Here is an 18296-nt window from a genome sequence, read left to right as displayed (position 1 = left end):
GCCGCGCGCTGCCCGATTGTACAGCGAACCAGTATTTGATTCAGCAGGTTAACGTGGATTTTAATGGATCTTTAACGACGATGAGTCGCGGATTAACCGACGCTGCAATTGCAAAATCTGTGGACGAACGTCGCTGCAAATTCTGTTGTATCTTTTTACCAACCTCGGCGATTGAACGGGCGAACCCGAACGGCGACCTTTATTTTATCCGTAGAAGACATGTTTCAGCAGCACCGTTTTTCTTTTTTTTTTTTTTTAATAGGGCACGGAACACCGGGACGAACGGATTTGATTCTATTTACACTTGTTAAATGTTCACCGCACTCTCGACGATCCACTACATCATTATCAACCCATTTCGCGACTCTCTCTGCATCTTTACCATTCTTTCACTTAGACACCTCACCGTCCCTACGTCGACGACACATCTCGCCATATTGCTTCGCTTGCCACCCCCGGAGTTTCGGTTTTCGTCGGCCGCGGCTCTGCCTGTTCGACCCCCCTCCCGCGAGGCTGGTGACCAATATACGTCGAGCAATACGAAATAAACGTTCTGTCGGTTCTGTTACAGGTTCTGTGGGATTGTAGATCAGAATGGATCATTCATGCTCCGAGGGTATATAAAAATGCTTCCTTTACCGACTGAGTCTTTTTCTTGCACTATGATGGGTATATCTAAATATTTTAAGATTAAATCCGTAGCCAGCGGTAGCTAACAATTATTTTGGCTATTCTACAGGCATCTTGCCGTAAAACAGTCAGACTTCTATTTTTTCGTAATATTTACACTAGGAGAAGTGAACTCTGGACGTGTAAAATTGAATAGCAGTTCACTCCCTCATCCCCTTTGGTTTACTTTTTAATTAAGGAACTTTCCGGGATTCTTATCGAAGATTGTAATGCGTCGTGGAATTATTTTCAACTGATATTTTCGAGTTTTCCGATGAAGTTCTCGCAGATTTCAAAAGCGCTAAACAAGTTCCATAAATTCTGACTATTTCTCATTATACTTTGATGACTTTTACGCGATTCGAACATCAACAGAGTTTTGATAAACATTTTGTGAAAAGGCTCCAGATAATGGCATACGGAGTTTCACGAAGATTTCGGGACAATAGGTAACTTCTCAGGAGTGCAGTACCTTTTCTAACTTTTTCTAACTTTTTCTAACTTTCTTGAATTTTTGCAATAAAACTTTTGAAATGTTCTCAGCATCTGTTGGTGTAATTGTCAATTGATTCTCTAGGAATTTTGTATCGACATTCACTTTTAACTTCAATATCTTGATCGGAGCTCTAAAACATCTGAAAAGTGTTCGAATCATTTAAAAGTGCTGAAAACAAAATTTGAATCATTCGTCTCGTAAATTACTTGGAAATTTTCACATATAGGTGTTCAATAATAGTGGCAAATGTTTTTTCACCAATTTTACTACAGAAAACATATACTACTCAACCTCTAATTGTAAAAGTGTATCGTGCTGATTTAATAGTATTCAGTATTTCAGAAATAATATGAAACAAAATAGTGTATATTACAACTCTACTATTATGCATAATTCGCGCTAGAAAAAGCAAGTTAAATAGGCGGCAAGCAAAATTACTCACAGCATAAAAATGGAATGATCAATCAGATTAGGAGCAATTCCTTACCATGCTGCCTTACCCACTGTAAGTAACATAAGGTGCGTTTGATAATCCACTCCAGACCGCCGAAAAACTTATTAGCAGGAAACGAAAATATTTCGAGGTTAGGAACACAACTGACAGAAAGTATGATGAAAAGCAGATAAAGTTTGAAAACAGTAAAGTACAAGTATAGAAAACAATTTGTTCGGTGTGATGAAGCAGTTTGAATTTTGCTGGTTTCAACGGGATGAATTAAAAATTAGCAGTCAGTGAGTTAAACCAGACTGACTGACAATATTTGACAAATTTTATTAATCGAATATTTGGGTACTTAAGAAAAACCAAAAAATGATTGTGAAACTGGGCAAGCTGGTAAGCTGCAGTTCAGAACACCCGTCATTCCCGGCAAGGAATTTGTGCGAACATCGCTCGGGCAGCATCGGGTCTCTGACCTGGCTCTGCGAGGAGCCAGGAATCAAGGAGTCAGAAGCAATATTTGAGCTGGCAGAGCCGTCGCAGATAACAGGAGTCGACATAGGAAACTCACGGTGCTGCTCGGTGAAGATCGCCGGGGCAAGTAGCAATGCTCCAGAGGAGTGGGTGATAATTGTGAGCCATACCTTTATGTCTTTCAACGATGCAGACCACGGTCTGTTCAAGGACCAGGTACAGCTGTTTACAAAAAAGGAAATCAGTGCGGAGGTTCTCAATAGGGTTTTCAATAGGGTGAAGGTGACTTGCTCGCAGCCAGCAAACCCCAGAGTTCTCTTCGGTCTCTCGTTCCTGATTCTGCGCACAGACGATAAGTTGGACTCAGGAAACCTAGACACATTTGGCAGGTTCAAAGTCAAGGAGGACAAAGGCGACAACAGTTTAGACAAATTCAAGGAAAAATACATTCAGCTGATGAAGCCTAAGCCTAATAGTTTCAAGGTGGAACTCGCCAAACAGATTGAGAGCAATCGCGTTGTCGCTGTCAATGAGAAAAGAGATGAAACTCCAAGCCGTAAAAGACCCTCTCTTAAATTAATAACTCCGGCGAATGCCGCAATTGATGAAAATAAATCAACTGAGACGGACAAAAAACATGAGATCAAAAAACGGAGACTGTCGGACAAAGATGAAAAACCGATGGAAAGTTCTTCTAAACAACACTCCATTGGCATTTTGCAAGAGACACGAACAACGATGTCAGAAAGCATAAATCGAGGCAGACTGAGGTGTTCATTGTGCTTGGGTAATGAGGAGAATGTCTTGTGCAAGACTTGTAATTTACTAGTACCTGATAAAGACCAGGCAAATGGAGCTTCAAGGCAAAAACCAGCCAAACCTAAAAAGCCCGTTAAGAATTTTAGTGCCCTGTTCGAAAATGTGACCTTTTCTCTCAGTGGATATCAAAATCCAAAACGGGATGAAATAAGGCGAAAAGCACTCGCCATGGGAGCCAAATACCTTGTTAATCCTAATGGGCGAAATCACAATTGTACGCACTTGGTTTGTGCTTTTAAGAATACACCAAAGTATAATCAGCTGAAGGGAAGTGTTAAAATCATTGATCAGCAGTGGGTGGAGGATTGCTACGATAAGAAAACGAGGTAGATCAATAGTTGGATGCTCCATAATACAACTTAAACATTCTTCAGGGAATAAATAAAAGCTATTGCTATTTTTCTCAGATTTCCGTGGAGGCGATACGCTCTTGACAAGGAAGAAAAAGACCTGCCAGAAAGCGAGGAAGAAGTGGATGCTGACAAAGGATCTACAGACCCACTTAGCATATACGACCAGGATACAGACTCAGATTATTAAAAACTGAAGCTGACATAATGAAGAAAACATGTTTCATATGTTGTATCTACAAATATATATTAGTATATTTCTTTTGAAAGCAACATCCTTTTTCACTCCCAATTCAAAAACTTGTTTGTAGAAAAAATTGAATCCTATTGTGTAAAGTTTTTCAAGTAGGAGCGTGAAAAAATGTTACTTCTTTAATGCCAAACAAAACACTGTAATGTACATATAAGTGATGAACAATTACTCAATCCCAGTTACTCAAGTATTTCACCAGTTGAATGGCAGATAGTGACATTTTTTAATCAGAAAATTATTTTTACACTGTAAAATGATTTACCACGCCATTGATTAAAGATATATTCTTCAGTCTAGGTCAAGACATTTGGAATTAAAAATTTCAGCCAAATTTTTCAAGCAATTGATGAAGTCTTCAGTACTTAATATGTTTTAAGACTTCTCAAATTTTAATGTGCTTCTAGTTCTAAATACTATGGATTCAAATCATCCTCCAGAAAAATCTTTCCGTTTCATTAACGATAAATGCGCCACAATGTATAAATCAAAACTGAAAAAAATTAAGAAACCGCTTGAAAAGCGTTAGAAAACACACGCTATTTTTGGCAACATCTGTGAAGGAAACTTTAATTTGAGAAACCCCGAATCAATTAAATTAAATTTAAGCAAAATTGATTCATTCGTAGGACTGTAACAGTTACGTAGTGGGGTAATCGCACAGAATTCGTTCGAATTTCACACAATGAAAAAAGCTTTGCGGTAACGCGTTGGCAGGCTAAAAAATGTTAAGGGAATACGATCTCTGAATGTATATTTTCAGAATTTCCCGCTTCGACTAACAGGCCAACAGATATATATATAATTGACAACCCCCCCTCCCTGCCGAACTGGGAGACGCCACGTTCGAAGTGAATTCGAAACTGAGAACATTGTTAAAGTAACATGATAAATACTTTCGAATTTGATGTTGCAATAGTACATAGTTCTTCAAGTCATGAAAATTTATGATCCACATAATCTGAACGCTCGATTTCCGAAATAATACCGTAAAACGCGACTACATTAAAAATGAAAAGAAATGCCAATGATAGAGACATGTCATAAAGTAAGAAAGCTTAAGAGTGGTCTAATTTATGTTACACAGAATCTACCCTATCACATGTCTAATACATTCGACATTTAAACCAAGCAAATCAATTGATCCAATAAAACTCACTTATTTGTTTATTTCGCTGAATGAAAGTAATTTTTTTAATGAAAATTTCTGAACTTTTACAAAAAAAATGGATGGAATGGGTTCAAATAAATTATTTCAATATCTTGAATCGTAGTTTTAATGTATCAAAACAAGATAAATATTTTTTTAAGTATTAAATCTTCCACGTCGATAACATTATCTGTAATTTGGATCCACAAGAGGATGTAGTTGTGCACATCTAGTACTTTGCTCTTGGTCAAACAATGACGAAGTGTTGTCCCAGTGTCAGTGAATTATCCATGTTACTCCTGAAAGTGAAAAACAGGGAATCAGTAGATATCTTAAGACTTCAAGATAAAGGTAAGAACTTTTCTTCAACTTGCATTCTAGAAAATTAATAATCCATCAAAACTTGTATTAGATTATTTTTCTTTATTCAAATTCTGAATATTAAGTCATAATCAATGAAACTCAGATATGACAAGAGTCATCGTGGCATAGAATTGAAAGACAAATAAAATACTTACAAATGTCATGGTGGAATGATTTATTTGGACCTTGCACGCATCTTCCTCCTCTTACGCTTTAGCCTGCGCATCCTCTTCTTTCGCCACTGTTATAATCGAAGAGATGAATTAAAAACGTGAAATTGTTATAATTCAATGTCGGAGTCTTTTAGTTAAAAATGACTACTTCAATAGACGAACAAAAAATACTGAACTTTTGGTCTGTTTCAAACAAGAAGTCATATTTACTTGAGAAAAATGAATTCGTTACGTCAATTTTCTGCCAAAAAAAAATGTAGAAATACAAATTTGAATTCTTTCAGTATTCTTTTCATACAAAGTTTGTTGATGTAAATCACGCGGTACATAGGTATGGGTAATACAAATTTTACACGCGTGTGAATACTCAAGGTAGAGATTCTACGAAAAATGATTTTCACCACATTCTTTAAGACGTGTTCAATTACTTTGCTTAATAATCCACGCGATGCAAATTTCGAATCACCAATTCATTACTGCTACACTTTTCAAAACACTTGTCTAAAAATGTACTGATTAATTCACCCAGCGCATAGTGTACTAAATAAATGTCGAGACCGGGTTTTGACGACGCCACGTCGGTAAAAAGCGACGCGTGGATTTGAAAATACGCGTTAAGATACGTAAATATTATAATTGACACAAATACGAAAAGCGTTATAGCCCTGAAAAATGTACATTGCACAATTGCACACTTTTCATCACCACTCGAAACATGCGGTAATGGAAAAGGTTCGACAGAACAAAAATAACGACCATTCGAGGTTAACGGAAATACGTAATAATTGGAATAATTACTCTTGAAAATTGGGTGAAACTATTAATATAATTATACTGAACGCACCTTTGCTCTCATCCTGAATGGATTGAGATTTCTAGATTCACTCTAGAAAGGTCCGATAACTTCGGATGCCTAAACGACGAGCTCCGTCCGCTATCAAATCCAATATGAAAGAGACCAGCCTTCGCTTTCCGGATCCGGAAATGTGTACGAATTGTGGTGAAAGGTTTTAGTTCCGAACTCCGACCACAGAGGCGCGGAAAAATACCGCGCATTGATCTCGCTATTCCGCCGCCAACTATGGAACATAACTCCAATAAACCGGCATTATTTCAAAGTATGTACTTCGCGAGTCAAGGCAAGGTATTTTAGAAATTGAACCGCGTTCGCGGCGTTTTGTTGACTGTCTTGTTAACGGATTGGATCGAATGTTTGACGAAGATGAAATTTCCGTCACGGTTCCGTTCGTGAGAATATATCGAAAAATAATCGGTTTCTTTAGTCATGACTCTTGATTAAACCGACTAGAATTATTATCTAGATTACTCTCCTGTCATGGAACAAACGTCAAACTCATTCTTGGCGAAAACTATTTTTAGAAGCTTGGAGAAATATCAATGAATTCAATGAGAACGTAAATTTCTGACAGTTTCTGTTTTTTTGAATAATTTCTGATCAATTTTCATAATTTCTAGGAATTTTGCAGAAACATTTCATTTTTTACGCGAATAAATAATGTCAGCAAATTTACCGATACACCTTCATATTTATTAAAAATTACTAGAAAGTTATCAAAATTTTAGTGTTATTGAAAATATTTCTTTACGTTCAGATACATTCAGATTTTTTCATGTTTTGGAAAGGACATTCTCAATTATTTCTCAAAAATCTGTTTCAGTTTTCCGTAACGTGGTACTGTCGGAAAATACGCAAAAATACGAAAACTCAGATTTTCTCAGTTTTCAGATATGGAATGATGTTCAGAAAAATATCAGTTCTCTCAAGAAATTGGTGCAATTGTTACCTCTAACTCGATTCATTGATCATAAATGGGCAGAAAGAGGAAAACTCGTATTATGGATTTTTAGAATTTTTTGAATTTTTTGATAATCCGAATTTATCAAAAGAATTCAAAGTTTGCCAGAACTAATAGGGAATCTTTCTCAGAACTTTCCGGTAAAATAGTATATACCTAAAAGATTTCAGAGAAGTTTTTTGATCTTGTCGGAGCGATTTGTAACTATTTCAATTCAACTCACAAACTGAGTATTGAACTTCCCAACATCAGCAAATGTGTATATTTAATATAGTAACCATATACATAATAATTGCATCATTATATTGTAGATTTATACTTAAACTTTAACAGGATAATAATTTTAACATGGTTACTTAGTTATCACCTTATTACAATTAAGTAATGGGAAATCGATTTAACATTATAATATAATATAATTTATTGTATTGACGAAGTTATTGCAGAAATGTGGATCACTATATCTAAATTTATTGTACATATTATAAGCGCATTTTCTAAAAATTGGGCGTATTCTTCAATATTATTCACTCCAAATATCTGACAAACAGTGTGTAATAACGACGCACCGCTCTTGGAATCTACTGATTATTGAAGAATTAAGATTATTGGAATAATTTGTTTTAATTTATGTACATGTCAGGGATCAACCCTGTTCTAGTTATTCACTAATATTAACCCATGATGTTTTGACATTTCAAGATTTATTCTCATATGTTGAAACATTCAGAAAACAGGTGAATTTACTGAAAATCTCTTTGAAACCGTTAGAATATTCTCTTATTTCTGCAAATTTTCAAGGAATAATGTTTTTACAACGACCATGAAAAAAAAAATCAAACAAGTAAAAGCACTCCTTATTAGTTTGACTGTTCGATTGAAACAGTTAGCTAAGTCCGTTGCTTGTCTTGATTAAAAATTATCTGACCACAACCGACTTTCAAAATATGTTAATTATCAATATTTTACGTTAAATTTTCATTATACACACCGCTCGTTTAAACCGAATAGACAAGCTCAATATGTTAAAAATAATAGACAACATAATATATTAGTTAATAAATAGTTGATCTATCAATATGTCGGTACTAAACCAAATAAACAAAATAGAATGTAGCAATAAGTTGCAATACGATTTGTTTTGGATTTGAAAAAAATTCAGAACCACAAATCCCCTACATCTATCGAATTCTCTACTAATTGGTACAATACACATTGTCGCTCATTAGCCACATAGGCACTATGCAAAATGCTTAAAACTATTTGTCTGAATATTATACAACAATTGCAATTTCAAAACATACATTTGCAGTTGAACCAAACATCGGACAGTCACCGTTCCCAATTTTATTGTAATCTCAATATATTGTAGTTATCTGAAAGACAATCACCTGTGTTGTTTAGTTTCTTGATATCTCTACCGTTCCAAAGTTAGAATCCGTTAAACTTCGAATGTTAAAGCCACGTTAGAAAATCTGAAAGAAATTTAGAAAATTGTAGAAAATTATAAGGATTTTGAAACCCTGAAGGGTGATTCCTTCGTTGCTAGTAAAATATTATTAATTTTGCCGAGATATTTTTGTAAGTTTTTTTTTTGAAACTTTTGAGAATATTACGGAAAATCTGGTGCAATAATATTATATAAAAGAATATTACTATATAGTGAAGTTACAACGAAATGGGGAATTTTTAAAGTCCGACGCTTGGTAAAACCACTTAGAATTCCCCATTATAATATAATACGTCAAATAGTACCTGATTGCCTCTTCAAGATTTTACAATGACATTGTAAATTTTTTTGGATTAAAAAAGAAGTGGTTAATAATCCTGACAACCTTATGTTTTGTTTTTCATCGATTTTCAAACTGTTGCAACAGTTCAAGCTATAAACAAACGGAATTACTTATTAGGAAGCTACAATTGGTTCCAGAAAAGCCTTGGGTACTTTGCCTCGCTGATTGCCTCTAACTCCCATCAGATAATCTCCATCCCCAGGAATCTTAGATACACAAATCACCTGAAAAATGAAAACCAATTATCTATTTTAGCGGAAAGTGGCGCAGAAACGATATCAACAACTGTCTCAAATTTTTTTTTTCAAGATTCGACTCCGCACCACATAAAGAAATAAGTTATATACGAATAATATAGGATGAAGAAATTATTAGTAGAGGTACTCAAATATAGGAATAGTACATACAGGTGATCAGATCAGAACAATGTAAAACTGAAATTTATTAAACTTTATTGACTACACCTTTAGTGCAATAATAATAATACTAATAATATAATAATAATCGTAATAATAATAATAATAGTAATAATAATAACATATGGCAAATGTATATTTTTAAAATATAAACATATGCATAAATATGACAAAATACAAATTAGAAGTTCTACGTGTGTAGTAAATGAAAGTTTTTGAGGGAAAAAAAAAACAAAAAAAAACGTTGTTACATCGAGAAATTATGTTAATCGCGCGAAAAACGAATACAACAACTATAACATTATAATCTATATCCTAAAATAGTATTTATATCATGCGTTTTTTTGTAGTAAGTATAAATCGCCCTATATATTACAGAAATGGTAGTTCAGTATTATTATTGTATAATTCTTTACACTTTTGAGTATTTCATTGTTTAACTACATGTTCCACATTTGCGAACTATAATTGTAAAATTTCGTCTCTCAGAAAAAGGTCGAATCTCTATGTAGAAAAAATAATGTGTAGCTTGATCATAATCTCAAGAATTACAATAACAGTATTCAAGACAATATTCAAGATGTTCTGGAACAATGTGAAGAGAGAATAATTCTACAGTATTAGGAGTTCACGCTCTAAGAGTCAGCGACACTTGAAATATAAAAATTAAGACACATTCTAAAGTCAGTTACAGGCAAAATGTATACAAAAACGAGAACAGTACCCAGAAACTTTCTTAGTGTTGCGTAAAGTAAAAAAACAGTTGAATTTATATCGAAAACTAGCTGATTACTTGAACTGCGCCAACAAAAGGTGCAGCTTTCTGCAAATTACATTCTGCCAGGAGACAAACCTGGTGCTGATTAGATCTCAAACCTGTTTACCTCATCTTGCATCAGGCTCAATTCACTCGGATCCCTCGCGTCGTAGTCACAGATCACTCGAGCTCGTTCCTGGCCGTTCTCCGCCGGTGCGGAAGGAGACGGTGGGGTGGACGGGTGGAAGGTTGCTCCGGACATGCTGGGAGATGGAGGAATAATGAGTTTCATTGCGTACTGAACTGCGTGTGGGATCGACGAACAAAATCAAATAGCCGCTGTCTGTCGAGTTCTGCATAAGCAAGGATACTAAATACAAGACAAAGCACCCAAAAATGCGAAATCAAAAGTATTTAGATTGATATTTGATCAATGAAATGAAATTAATTTATATACTTTAATGTTTTACCAAATTTCTGGAGGATTAATGAGGTGTCTGAGTGAATAAAGAACAAAGATAAGCGAAAAAACCGTTCAAAAAATATCTGGCAGGGATATTTGTGCCAGTGATAGTGAGTACTAGGGAAATAACGTTCGTACTATGTTACACAAATGATTTTGAGCAAATTTCAATAATTGTAGTCAAGATAACAATTTTATAAAAAGATTTTATAATAGGAACGTTCAAAATCCTTGGACTCGGGCGTTTTCCAGGGTTACCAGTAATTTCAGATTACACCCAATTCCCTTATTACTTCAGGTTTTGCATATGCAAAATAGTAATTTTCTAGGAACCTTTGGTACCTATAAAAACTAATGTATGGTCGCAAAAATTTTATACATTGTTACAAATTACATTTTATTTATTTCAAAGTCTTTGGACTTCACTCATATCTAAATTTTTTTCGAAACGAATCCAGGCTTCATAGTGCTCAAGTCAGGTAATTTTATAGAGAACAGAGGTTCTAATCTTTTTTCGTAGTCTGACCAAATACAGCGAAATGAGATACACACTAGGGTGTCCGTTATTTTGGTAATTCTGGAATTTTTTCCAATTACACCCCAAAAATATGTTTATATTATAGATGAAAAATTCCGTGTACATATAAAAATTTTCGGATAATATTAACATATGCTGGGAGGCTGTTGAGATTTTGAATGTAAAAGATATTGAAATTTCTAAAGTTTTTTAATCAATCCTTTTTTTCACGAACTAAAATGGACTGAAAAAATCAATTTGTTGCTTGAGAATAATGTTTATATTTCCAACTAAATGTAGGAACAAAATAATTTTTAATGAACGTACATATTCCATAGATAACAACACCATGAATATTATGGTTTTGTGAAATATAAGAGTTTTGAAGATTGATGTATGTTTGTGGTTCCTATGTTAAATTGTAAGTACAAACATAGTTCTCAAGTATCAAATTGATTTTTTCAGTCCATTTCAGTGTATTTATGATACATTTAGGGGACACCTTCAGTTTTAGAGTGATTATAGGGAGAGAAAAAAAAAGTAGGATACTTTTAGCTAAATAGGGGACCCACTGTGAAACCTGTGAATCATGCATACATAGGTATGCTAAGTATTTCATTAAAACTTTAATATTCGAAATGATATAAAAATTTTTGTTTCAAATTTCAATTTTTCATGGAATTCAATAAAAATTTTCTGACTTTTCCAAGTGAAACGAGAATCTCTGATTATTGCAACGTTTCCCGGTTTCCAAATAGAATGGCTACTCTGATTTAATACGAGTTATAATGTTTTGAACTCATTCTGCTCGTTGATTAGATCCCTGTAAATAACCTGGAAAACACTTAAGAAATCTTACGTTACAGTGCAGTTATAACGCGCAATTGTAATTGTTGATGTACATCTGTTGTACTGTACGTACAAAAATATATTTTTACTTGCTCTGGAGAAAATTATTGAAAATTTTTGTTGCAGACGATCTATGCGGATCTTTATTGTGAACAAAATTAGCCAAAAAACATTAGCATCTCACAATTTTCACAAATTGTTGTTATATTAATTAGCGGTCTTCGATTTGCTCAGATTCATTTCTGTTACATACCAGAGATATTGTAGAATGTGTATTTACCATTCTTAGCACAAATAACATTGCTTTAAATTTTTTAAATGGTTCGTTCATATTTCTGCACTTTTTATTTGGACGGTACAGTCCATTAATCCTAAAAGTTTTAAGCTTATCAGATCGGATTGGCAATCAATTTTCCATAATTCGAACTTTTGAAAACGTGGTTTGGTGTTTTGACGTTCTGTTTAATATGGGATTTCAATATTCTCATAGCATTTAAACATTCTTTTCTGGTATTTGAATGTAGCTTTATTATTGCATATTATTTTATGAAAACTAATCACAACGTGTTGACGAATGGGAAAAATTCCGTTTAAGTTCAAATTTCTAATACTTCCAATGCACTGGGTTCTAAGCCTCCTGACCGCAGTTTTGAGTAAGTCCCAAATCCAACATGTCGATTATTATGTACTAAAAACATTGTCAATGTTACCATGCACGTGCAAAGAGAATTCTCATAAACCGTTCGAAGCAGCATGACGGCATCGAAACAATATTTGAGCTATGTTTCGCCATATGCTATAATTATTAACCATGCTCTATAATTTAGAATGCTTAGATTACACAACAAGTAGACATATATGATATTATTATAAGTAAAAAGGAAGGTTTAGTAGTTCAATAGCTAGTTGGCTAGTTATTTAGTTTGCGTTAGTAGTTATCCTTAAACATATCTGACTAGAGAATACCAGCAAAGAACAGATTTCGAAATGTCTCATAGTTCAAACAAATTCGCACTTGAACATGAATTTCAGTATCGTCGTCAAGAAGAAGAGGAGTGATGGGTTGGAAGTAGGATTCAAGTGAATAGTCTGACTTTCATCAGCATTAGACTTTTGTCACGTCGGTGTCAAAAGAAGCGGTAACATAGTCAGATCCTGCCAAGGACTGGTGATAAGTGGGTGAACTTTGGACTTGGGGAGGGGAAGGAGCAACGGGATGAGAAAGCTCGGTGACTTCCTCGCTGTTGACTCGTAGAAGAGGACTCGGTTGCCGTGCCCTGGAATCCCAATCATGCAAGCAAAGATAGTAAGAAAAGCAGGTAGGACAGAATAGAGAAATGCTCTGCAATAAAGCACATTTATCGATAAGTACTACGCATCGACAACATCAATCACCATCACACACGATTAAGCTGAGTCTACATGTCTAGATAGTAACACATTACAGGGCTCCTTATCCACCGGTTAGCTAAACTAAACAAAATATGTTCTATGCACATGTTTTTAAAACTTGACTATTCGTTAACATAAAAAAAAAGACCATGAAGATTCCTGCATCTGGAAAAATAAACTTTAGCAAGCCGTAGCTTCGAAACGATTATTTCAAGAGCAAAGTTAGATGTGAGTTTTTTCTTCCTCATTCTATTGTCTAGTGACGTTATTTTTTTTCTTTCTTTATTTTAATTCAGCAATACAACAGACTTTGCGTCACTTTAGAAAAAAAAAATACCGTTACTAGATAATCGAATGAGGATAGAAAAAGCCTCACATAACTTTGCTCTCAGAATAATTGGTCGGACAAAACAACTTGTTGAAGTTCGTTTTTGCATATGCAGAAATTTTATTGGTCATATAAAAGTATATAAGCAGGAGTGACTAATTTGGACAAATTTCATTACGAACAAAATTACATATTTATTGTAACTAACTTGAAATATTTTACAACTAAATGGGCAATGGAGCGGCTGAACTCGAAAACAATGGCCTATACTTCAGGAGCCCTGAGAAATTTTTACAATTAGGCTGCGTACACTTTGCCACATATCGAACTTCGAATCGAACATTTTAAACAACACTTATACTAATGAGAAAAGTATCAGGACTCCGGATCATGGATTCCACTGATAATTCTTGTAGTATTTTTTTGGCCTAAAATATGATGCACCTATGTGTAGTTTCAGTTAATGGGCTTTCCTCTGTTCAAGTTACAACAGATCAGAGTGCTCATTCTGTAACTTTGCCGCTCTGGAACTGCAAAACGATTCAGTGGTGATGAAACACCATGGTCGTTTCTTTTTTTTGCCGCAGTCGCATGAACTTTAGCATTTTTTGCCACCCCAAGAATGCATGCTCGAGGCAGAAAAGCTAAAAATAAGCATCCACGTCGTCGAATGTTGGTAGTTATTTTGAAATCCGAGGTGAGATCCCACTAATAAAACTTCGTCAAAGGATAATGAATAATTAATATTCAGGTCAAAAGGACATAACAGGCTCCGTTTGTTATAGCTTTTCACTCACTGAACTGGTAATATAATCAATTGTAACCAAAGTGAAGAAAAGCTTATTAAATGAAACTACGTATCACAGGTTTCATATTTTAAGACAGGGGAACAACCATAGAAATCCGTGCAGAATCCACGATTCATAAATCTGATACTTTCCTTGTAAGTGAAAATACTATTAGACGAGCCTTGTTTAAGATTCCAAAGCTTCTCACCCCCAATGATATTATTATAGATGGAATAAAATTTTTAACAAATTATCTGCCTCAAATGAGTGATAATTTTACTAAACTTCGTCCAAATTTACTCACTCGGATCACCACAAAGTGGGATAGCTGCGTGAGAAACAAGCAAACAGTATCAAATTACCGCAACAGATATCGATAGACAGTGAATAACAGAATTTGGCATTAATATTCGTGTTTCCCACGCCTGGATAGTAATCACACTCAACTAGTGTTTGCGCAGATATAACAGCACTCACCCAGCCAGCTCTCGCTGCAAGTCTTGCATCGCTGCGTGACACTGAGCATAATGGCGAGCCTGCGCCTCAACGAACTCATGTAAACAGCGAAGGTGGCCTGCCTGCGAACTGGATACTCCTTCCAACAAGAACTTCGTAATTTCGGATTGCCGATCGAATTCGGACTGCGCTACTCTTAGCTCCCTTTCTGCCTGGTGTCAGGAATTCACAGGCAATACGTTAAAACTGTATACAAATCCTCGAAATCGCATACATTTACTAAGTTAATCACTCATTGACATTTTTCACAGGATGACGAGCATATATATGTGATATACCTATATTTTTTTTCCTATGAAGTAATAAGTATGTGTTGATCAAACTTGACCACATCTTACAACAAGTTTCTCAAATTGAAACTTGGTTGTGTTCACACAATTTCAACACAACGCAAAATTAATTACTGTGAAGAGTGACGGTGTGACACCGTACGATGATATGATAGTTAAACATTAATTGGTTCATCTCACTGAAATTTTTGCCTCGATTTTATTGGTTCATTTAAAGTTTGTCGGAGAAATATAAAAAAACGTTTAGCATAATACATAAAGATAAGTAAAGTAATAGCCGTTTTGGTAGATTATTAGGTCATAAAAATCTTGGCGGAAGACAAAACAATGTATTTCAAAAACAGTTGAATCCAAATTTGAAACATCCGAATTCAAAAACAGTTTGGCAATATGTAAATATTGAAATTATATTTCTCAAGTGCCGTTTCGCAGTTAAATTGTGATAAAACACTAAATTGAGACTTGTATTACGACAGAATATTAGAATGATGAACATAGCAGTGAAATAATCGCTTGGTGAATACCTGATCGAGTAAAACTTCAGGAGAAACGCCAGATTCCTATGAGAAGCAGCATTGCAGTGAACGAAACAAAGCACAGAATGGATTTAGGTTTAATAGACAATACTACAAAACATTGTTGCAGTGAATTATTCTTTCACTTTGAGTAATACTTACGCTCTGTTGACCCAGCATGCTCCTCGCTTTTCGAACTCTATTTTTGGAAGCATCCAAATCAAGCCTGAAAATTACGAAATAGCATGATGATGTTTAGTGCCATTTATGAAACTCATTCACAATTCCTTGGTGAAAATTATATTCAGAAACTTTGAGAAATTCCAACAGTTTCTGAGTTTTCCTGAGGAATTTCAGAATAATTCCCAGAACTTCTATGTATTTTGCACAAATATTTCCATTCCTATGCAGCAAATTAATTTAGCGAGATTTATGGAAAAACCTTCACATTTCTTGAAAATACCGAAAGGTTATCACAATACTAGTTTTGTTGAAAATATTCCTTTGTAGTCAAAATTCCGAATTTTTCATGTGCATTTCGGAAGATATAACCTCAACTGTTTCCTAATATTTTCTGATTTCTTTTAGAAAATCATGACAGCTTTCCATATGGCGATACTGTCAATGAATGCGCAGAAACACCAGAACTTGGATTTTCTCAGATTTGGCATATAAAATCATGTTCTGAAAGAACATGAGTTTTCTCTAAAAATTGAACCAATTTCACATGTAACTCGAATTGATCAGAGCTAGGCAGAAACACGAAAACTCGCTGTTCTTCAGATTTTCAATACAAAAGAAATTGCCACAAAAACATGAGAACTTTACAGAAACTTTTTAAAATTTCTTGAAATCCCAAAACTTGTGCAGAGGTACTTAATACAGAATCTTTTTCAGGACAGTTTTAAAACATAGTACAAGTACACTTCTGAGAAAATTCAAAAAATAAAATTATCAGATATGTCTGAAATTTTTGAGAAAAACGATCAACTGCGTTACCGGGAGATATAAATTCGAAAAATTTACCGTTTGGTTTCTAGAATTGTTCGCTCTTTGCTGATAGTCTTCATGTCTCCATCCAAAAACTTCCTCAACGGTTGAACATAGCAGTTTGCCGCTGTGCCGATGAAATCTCTCTCTATCTGCCCCAATTTCTGTTGACATTGCCCAACTTTGATCAGTGCCCCACCTGAAATTTTTGACTGAATTAATATCAAGTTGCTATCACTAAAACTACAACAGCTAAAAAACATAATTGCAAAAGTCCTCTGATCTTTTGACAAGCCAGCAAATCAATCATTTTACACGGAGAAGCAATTTCAGGTTTTGATTTGACGCACCGTAAGCAGTTCCAGGACCAAAGTCATTCCCAGCTTCGATCATGTCAATGCCAACATATTCCAAGTTGCTGAGTCGGTTTGGCTTTTTTTTGTCGATTTTTTCAAAGAAGAAATCCTCTATTCTGTTGCCTGTGGATAGAAATAGTTGAGTCAACTTTGTTTACAATGTTTTGCAACCTTCCAAATTCTGATCCTGTATGTTCGATAAAAGATTTACGGTGCCAGGTAAGATATCAGTGGTGTACCTGGATTTGGTGTGAGCATTGCCTCTGTATTCTTGAGGATTTTCTCAGTCCAAGTTTTAGTCGCATCTGCTCTGTCAGCGAGGAATTCAAAGTGAGCATCCAGCTCAGTTTTCTCAGATGTTCCGAGCTTCTCCTCGGTGAGCTAAGAGCAAACGGAAATAAATTTGTTGTAGATGACTGACGATGATTACAATAACGATAGTAGCAAGTCTCAATAATAACAATAGCAATGATAATGACGACGTTGTTGATGACTCTATGGCAATCGTGTAACTTGATTGTGCATGGAAACTGCAATTAGTGCAAATCGATGTAGGCAAAAGATGATAAAAGATGTGACTGTTGTTCGCTTGGTTGGTGAATTATAACAAAATGTCAGAAGTGACAGCAAAGTTTCACACCGTAGGTCTAGTTTGTCAATTCGATCTATTTATTTATTTTTTGAACTATGAACTGGACGGAATTTATGACGTTGGTATCGTTTTTCCTACCTGCACAACTCTGCTGAGCGCGGTTCCAGCGTCTTTAACCAATTTTTTAACGTTGAAATCCATTGTTTCTACGTTTGAAAATCAATTTATTATTATTATCACTATAATATCTGCAGGAGCAGCCCGGACGTGCCTTATAATATCGTGTATCTATATGTATGCAATATAGTGCATACACTATCGATCCGCAGTTACTCATTCCACCGTAAGGAGCACCACTTGCCAAAGCTAAACTAGCAGTTTTCAAGCTGGATTTTCATGGGCGTTAAATTGACGCGCAATATCGGCGGCATGAAAAGGAGTACCAACGCAACGACAAAATGCCGCGAGTCTGAACGACGCGTTTAGTCAGTGGTTCTCAGTTGTGTTTTTATTCTAAGAATTCAAAAATCTAGGATTGTTAATTGGAAGTATGAACAAACGGTGAAAATGAAGAAGCGAGATGGAAATCGAATAAAACGATAGTTAGTTTTGCAAGGTAAGAAAATAATATAATTCGTTTTCTTTATTCCAGAATCGTGCATTCGTGCATGATTAAAGATGCCTTTTCATACGTTTATTAACGCATAGTCGATACTGAAAATACTGCAGTGTGT

The 18296-nt window shown here is 35.0% G+C and overlaps 3 protein-coding genes and 1 long non-coding RNA gene across 20 annotated transcripts in view; 1 reads left to right on the top strand and 3 right to left on the bottom strand.

Annotated features, from left to right (window-relative positions):
- LOC124175691 (kinesin-like protein KIF13A) overlaps positions 1 to 453 on the bottom strand; it is a 32659-nt gene extending 32206 nt beyond the window's left edge. For 5 of the 9 annotated variants that reach the window (XM_046556094.1, XM_046556098.1, XM_046556097.1 and 2 more), the window contains exon 1: positions 164 to 452. In XM_046556094.1, coding sequence (XP_046412050.1) covers positions 164 to 221 — 58 coding nt within the window. In that variant the 5' untranslated portion in view covers positions 222 to 452. Of the gene's footprint in view, positions 1 to 163 lie in introns of all 9 variants that reach the window. The other 4 variants (XM_046556093.1, XM_046556096.1, XM_046556095.1 and 1 more) reach the window with 1 other exon arrangement.
- Positions 454 to 1590: 1137 nt separating this feature from the next.
- LOC124175808 (DNA repair protein XRCC1) lies at positions 1591 to 3516 on the top strand. The gene is made up of 2 exons (XM_046556357.1): positions 1591 to 3223; positions 3305 to 3516. The coding sequence occupies exons 1-2, from the start codon at positions 1977 to 1979 to the stop codon at positions 3435 to 3437; spliced, it is 1380 nt and encodes a 459-aa protein (XP_046412313.1). The 5' UTR covers positions 1591 to 1976; the 3' UTR covers positions 3438 to 3516.
- Positions 3517 to 4756: 1240 nt separating this feature from the next.
- LOC124175814 lies at positions 4757 to 6186 on the bottom strand. The gene is made up of 3 exons (XR_006869245.1): positions 6028 to 6186; positions 5166 to 5251; positions 4757 to 4946 (listed from the first exon to the last, which is right to left on the bottom strand). It is a non-coding gene; the product is annotated as an uncharacterized LOC124175814 (long non-coding RNA).
- A 683-nt stretch (positions 6187 to 6869) lies between these two features.
- Positions 6870 to 17898, bottom strand: LOC124175810 (endophilin-B1). Of its 9 annotated transcripts, none has more exons than XR_006869244.1 (10): positions 17701 to 17893; positions 17210 to 17351; positions 16965 to 17093; positions 16651 to 16813; positions 15787 to 15850; positions 15634 to 15669; positions 14781 to 14971; positions 10094 to 10229; positions 8756 to 9017; positions 6870 to 8475 (listed from the first exon to the last, which is right to left on the bottom strand). XR_006869244.1 is itself a non-coding variant. In XM_046556361.1 (10 exons), the coding sequence occupies exons 1-9, from the start codon at positions 17761 to 17763 to the stop codon at positions 8907 to 8909; spliced, it is 1035 nt and encodes a 344-aa protein (XP_046412317.1). In that variant the 5' UTR covers positions 17764 to 17893; the 3' UTR covers positions 6870 to 8475; positions 8904 to 8906. The 9 variants fall into 9 exon arrangements, 8 of the variants coding, with proteins under 8 accessions (XP_046412317.1, XP_046412316.1, XP_046412324.1 ...); XM_046556361.1 differs by having other exon boundaries at positions 8904 to 9017; XM_046556360.1 differs by having other exon boundaries at positions 6870 to 9017.
- Positions 17899 to 18296: the final 398 nt, after the last annotated feature.

The sequence above is a fragment of the Neodiprion fabricii genome, chromosome 2, assembly GCF_021155785.1.
Source record: "Neodiprion fabricii isolate iyNeoFabr1 chromosome 2, iyNeoFabr1.1, whole genome shotgun sequence".
Lineage (NCBI taxonomy): Eukaryota > Metazoa > Arthropoda > Insecta > Hymenoptera > Diprionidae > Neodiprion > Neodiprion fabricii.
Note: the sequence above shows the minus strand (reverse complement) of the source record. Positions and strands in the feature narration are given on the sequence as shown.

Bases quoted from the DNA above. Each gene is read 5' to 3' on its own strand.
- LOC124175808 (XM_046556357.1), top strand. From the start codon at position 1,977: ATGATTGTGAAACTGGGCAAGCTGGTAAGCTGCAGTTCAGAACACCCG. The intron at 3,224-3,304 runs GTAGATCAATAG...TATTTTTCTCAG, and splicing joins TGCTACGATAAGAAAACGAG to ATTTCCGTGGAGGCGATACG.
- LOC124175810 (XM_046556360.1), bottom strand. From the start codon at position 17,763: ATGGATTTCAACGTTAAAAAATTGGTTAAAGACGCTGGAACCGCGCTC. The intron at 15,670-15,786 runs GTAAGTATTACT...TGCTTCTCATAG, and splicing joins GCATGCTGGGTCAACAGAGC to GAATCTGGCGTTTCTCCTGA. The intron at 14,972-15,633 runs GTATTCACCAAG...TCCTGACACCAG, and splicing joins CTGAAGTTTTACTCGATCAG to GCAGAAAGGGAGCTAAGAGT.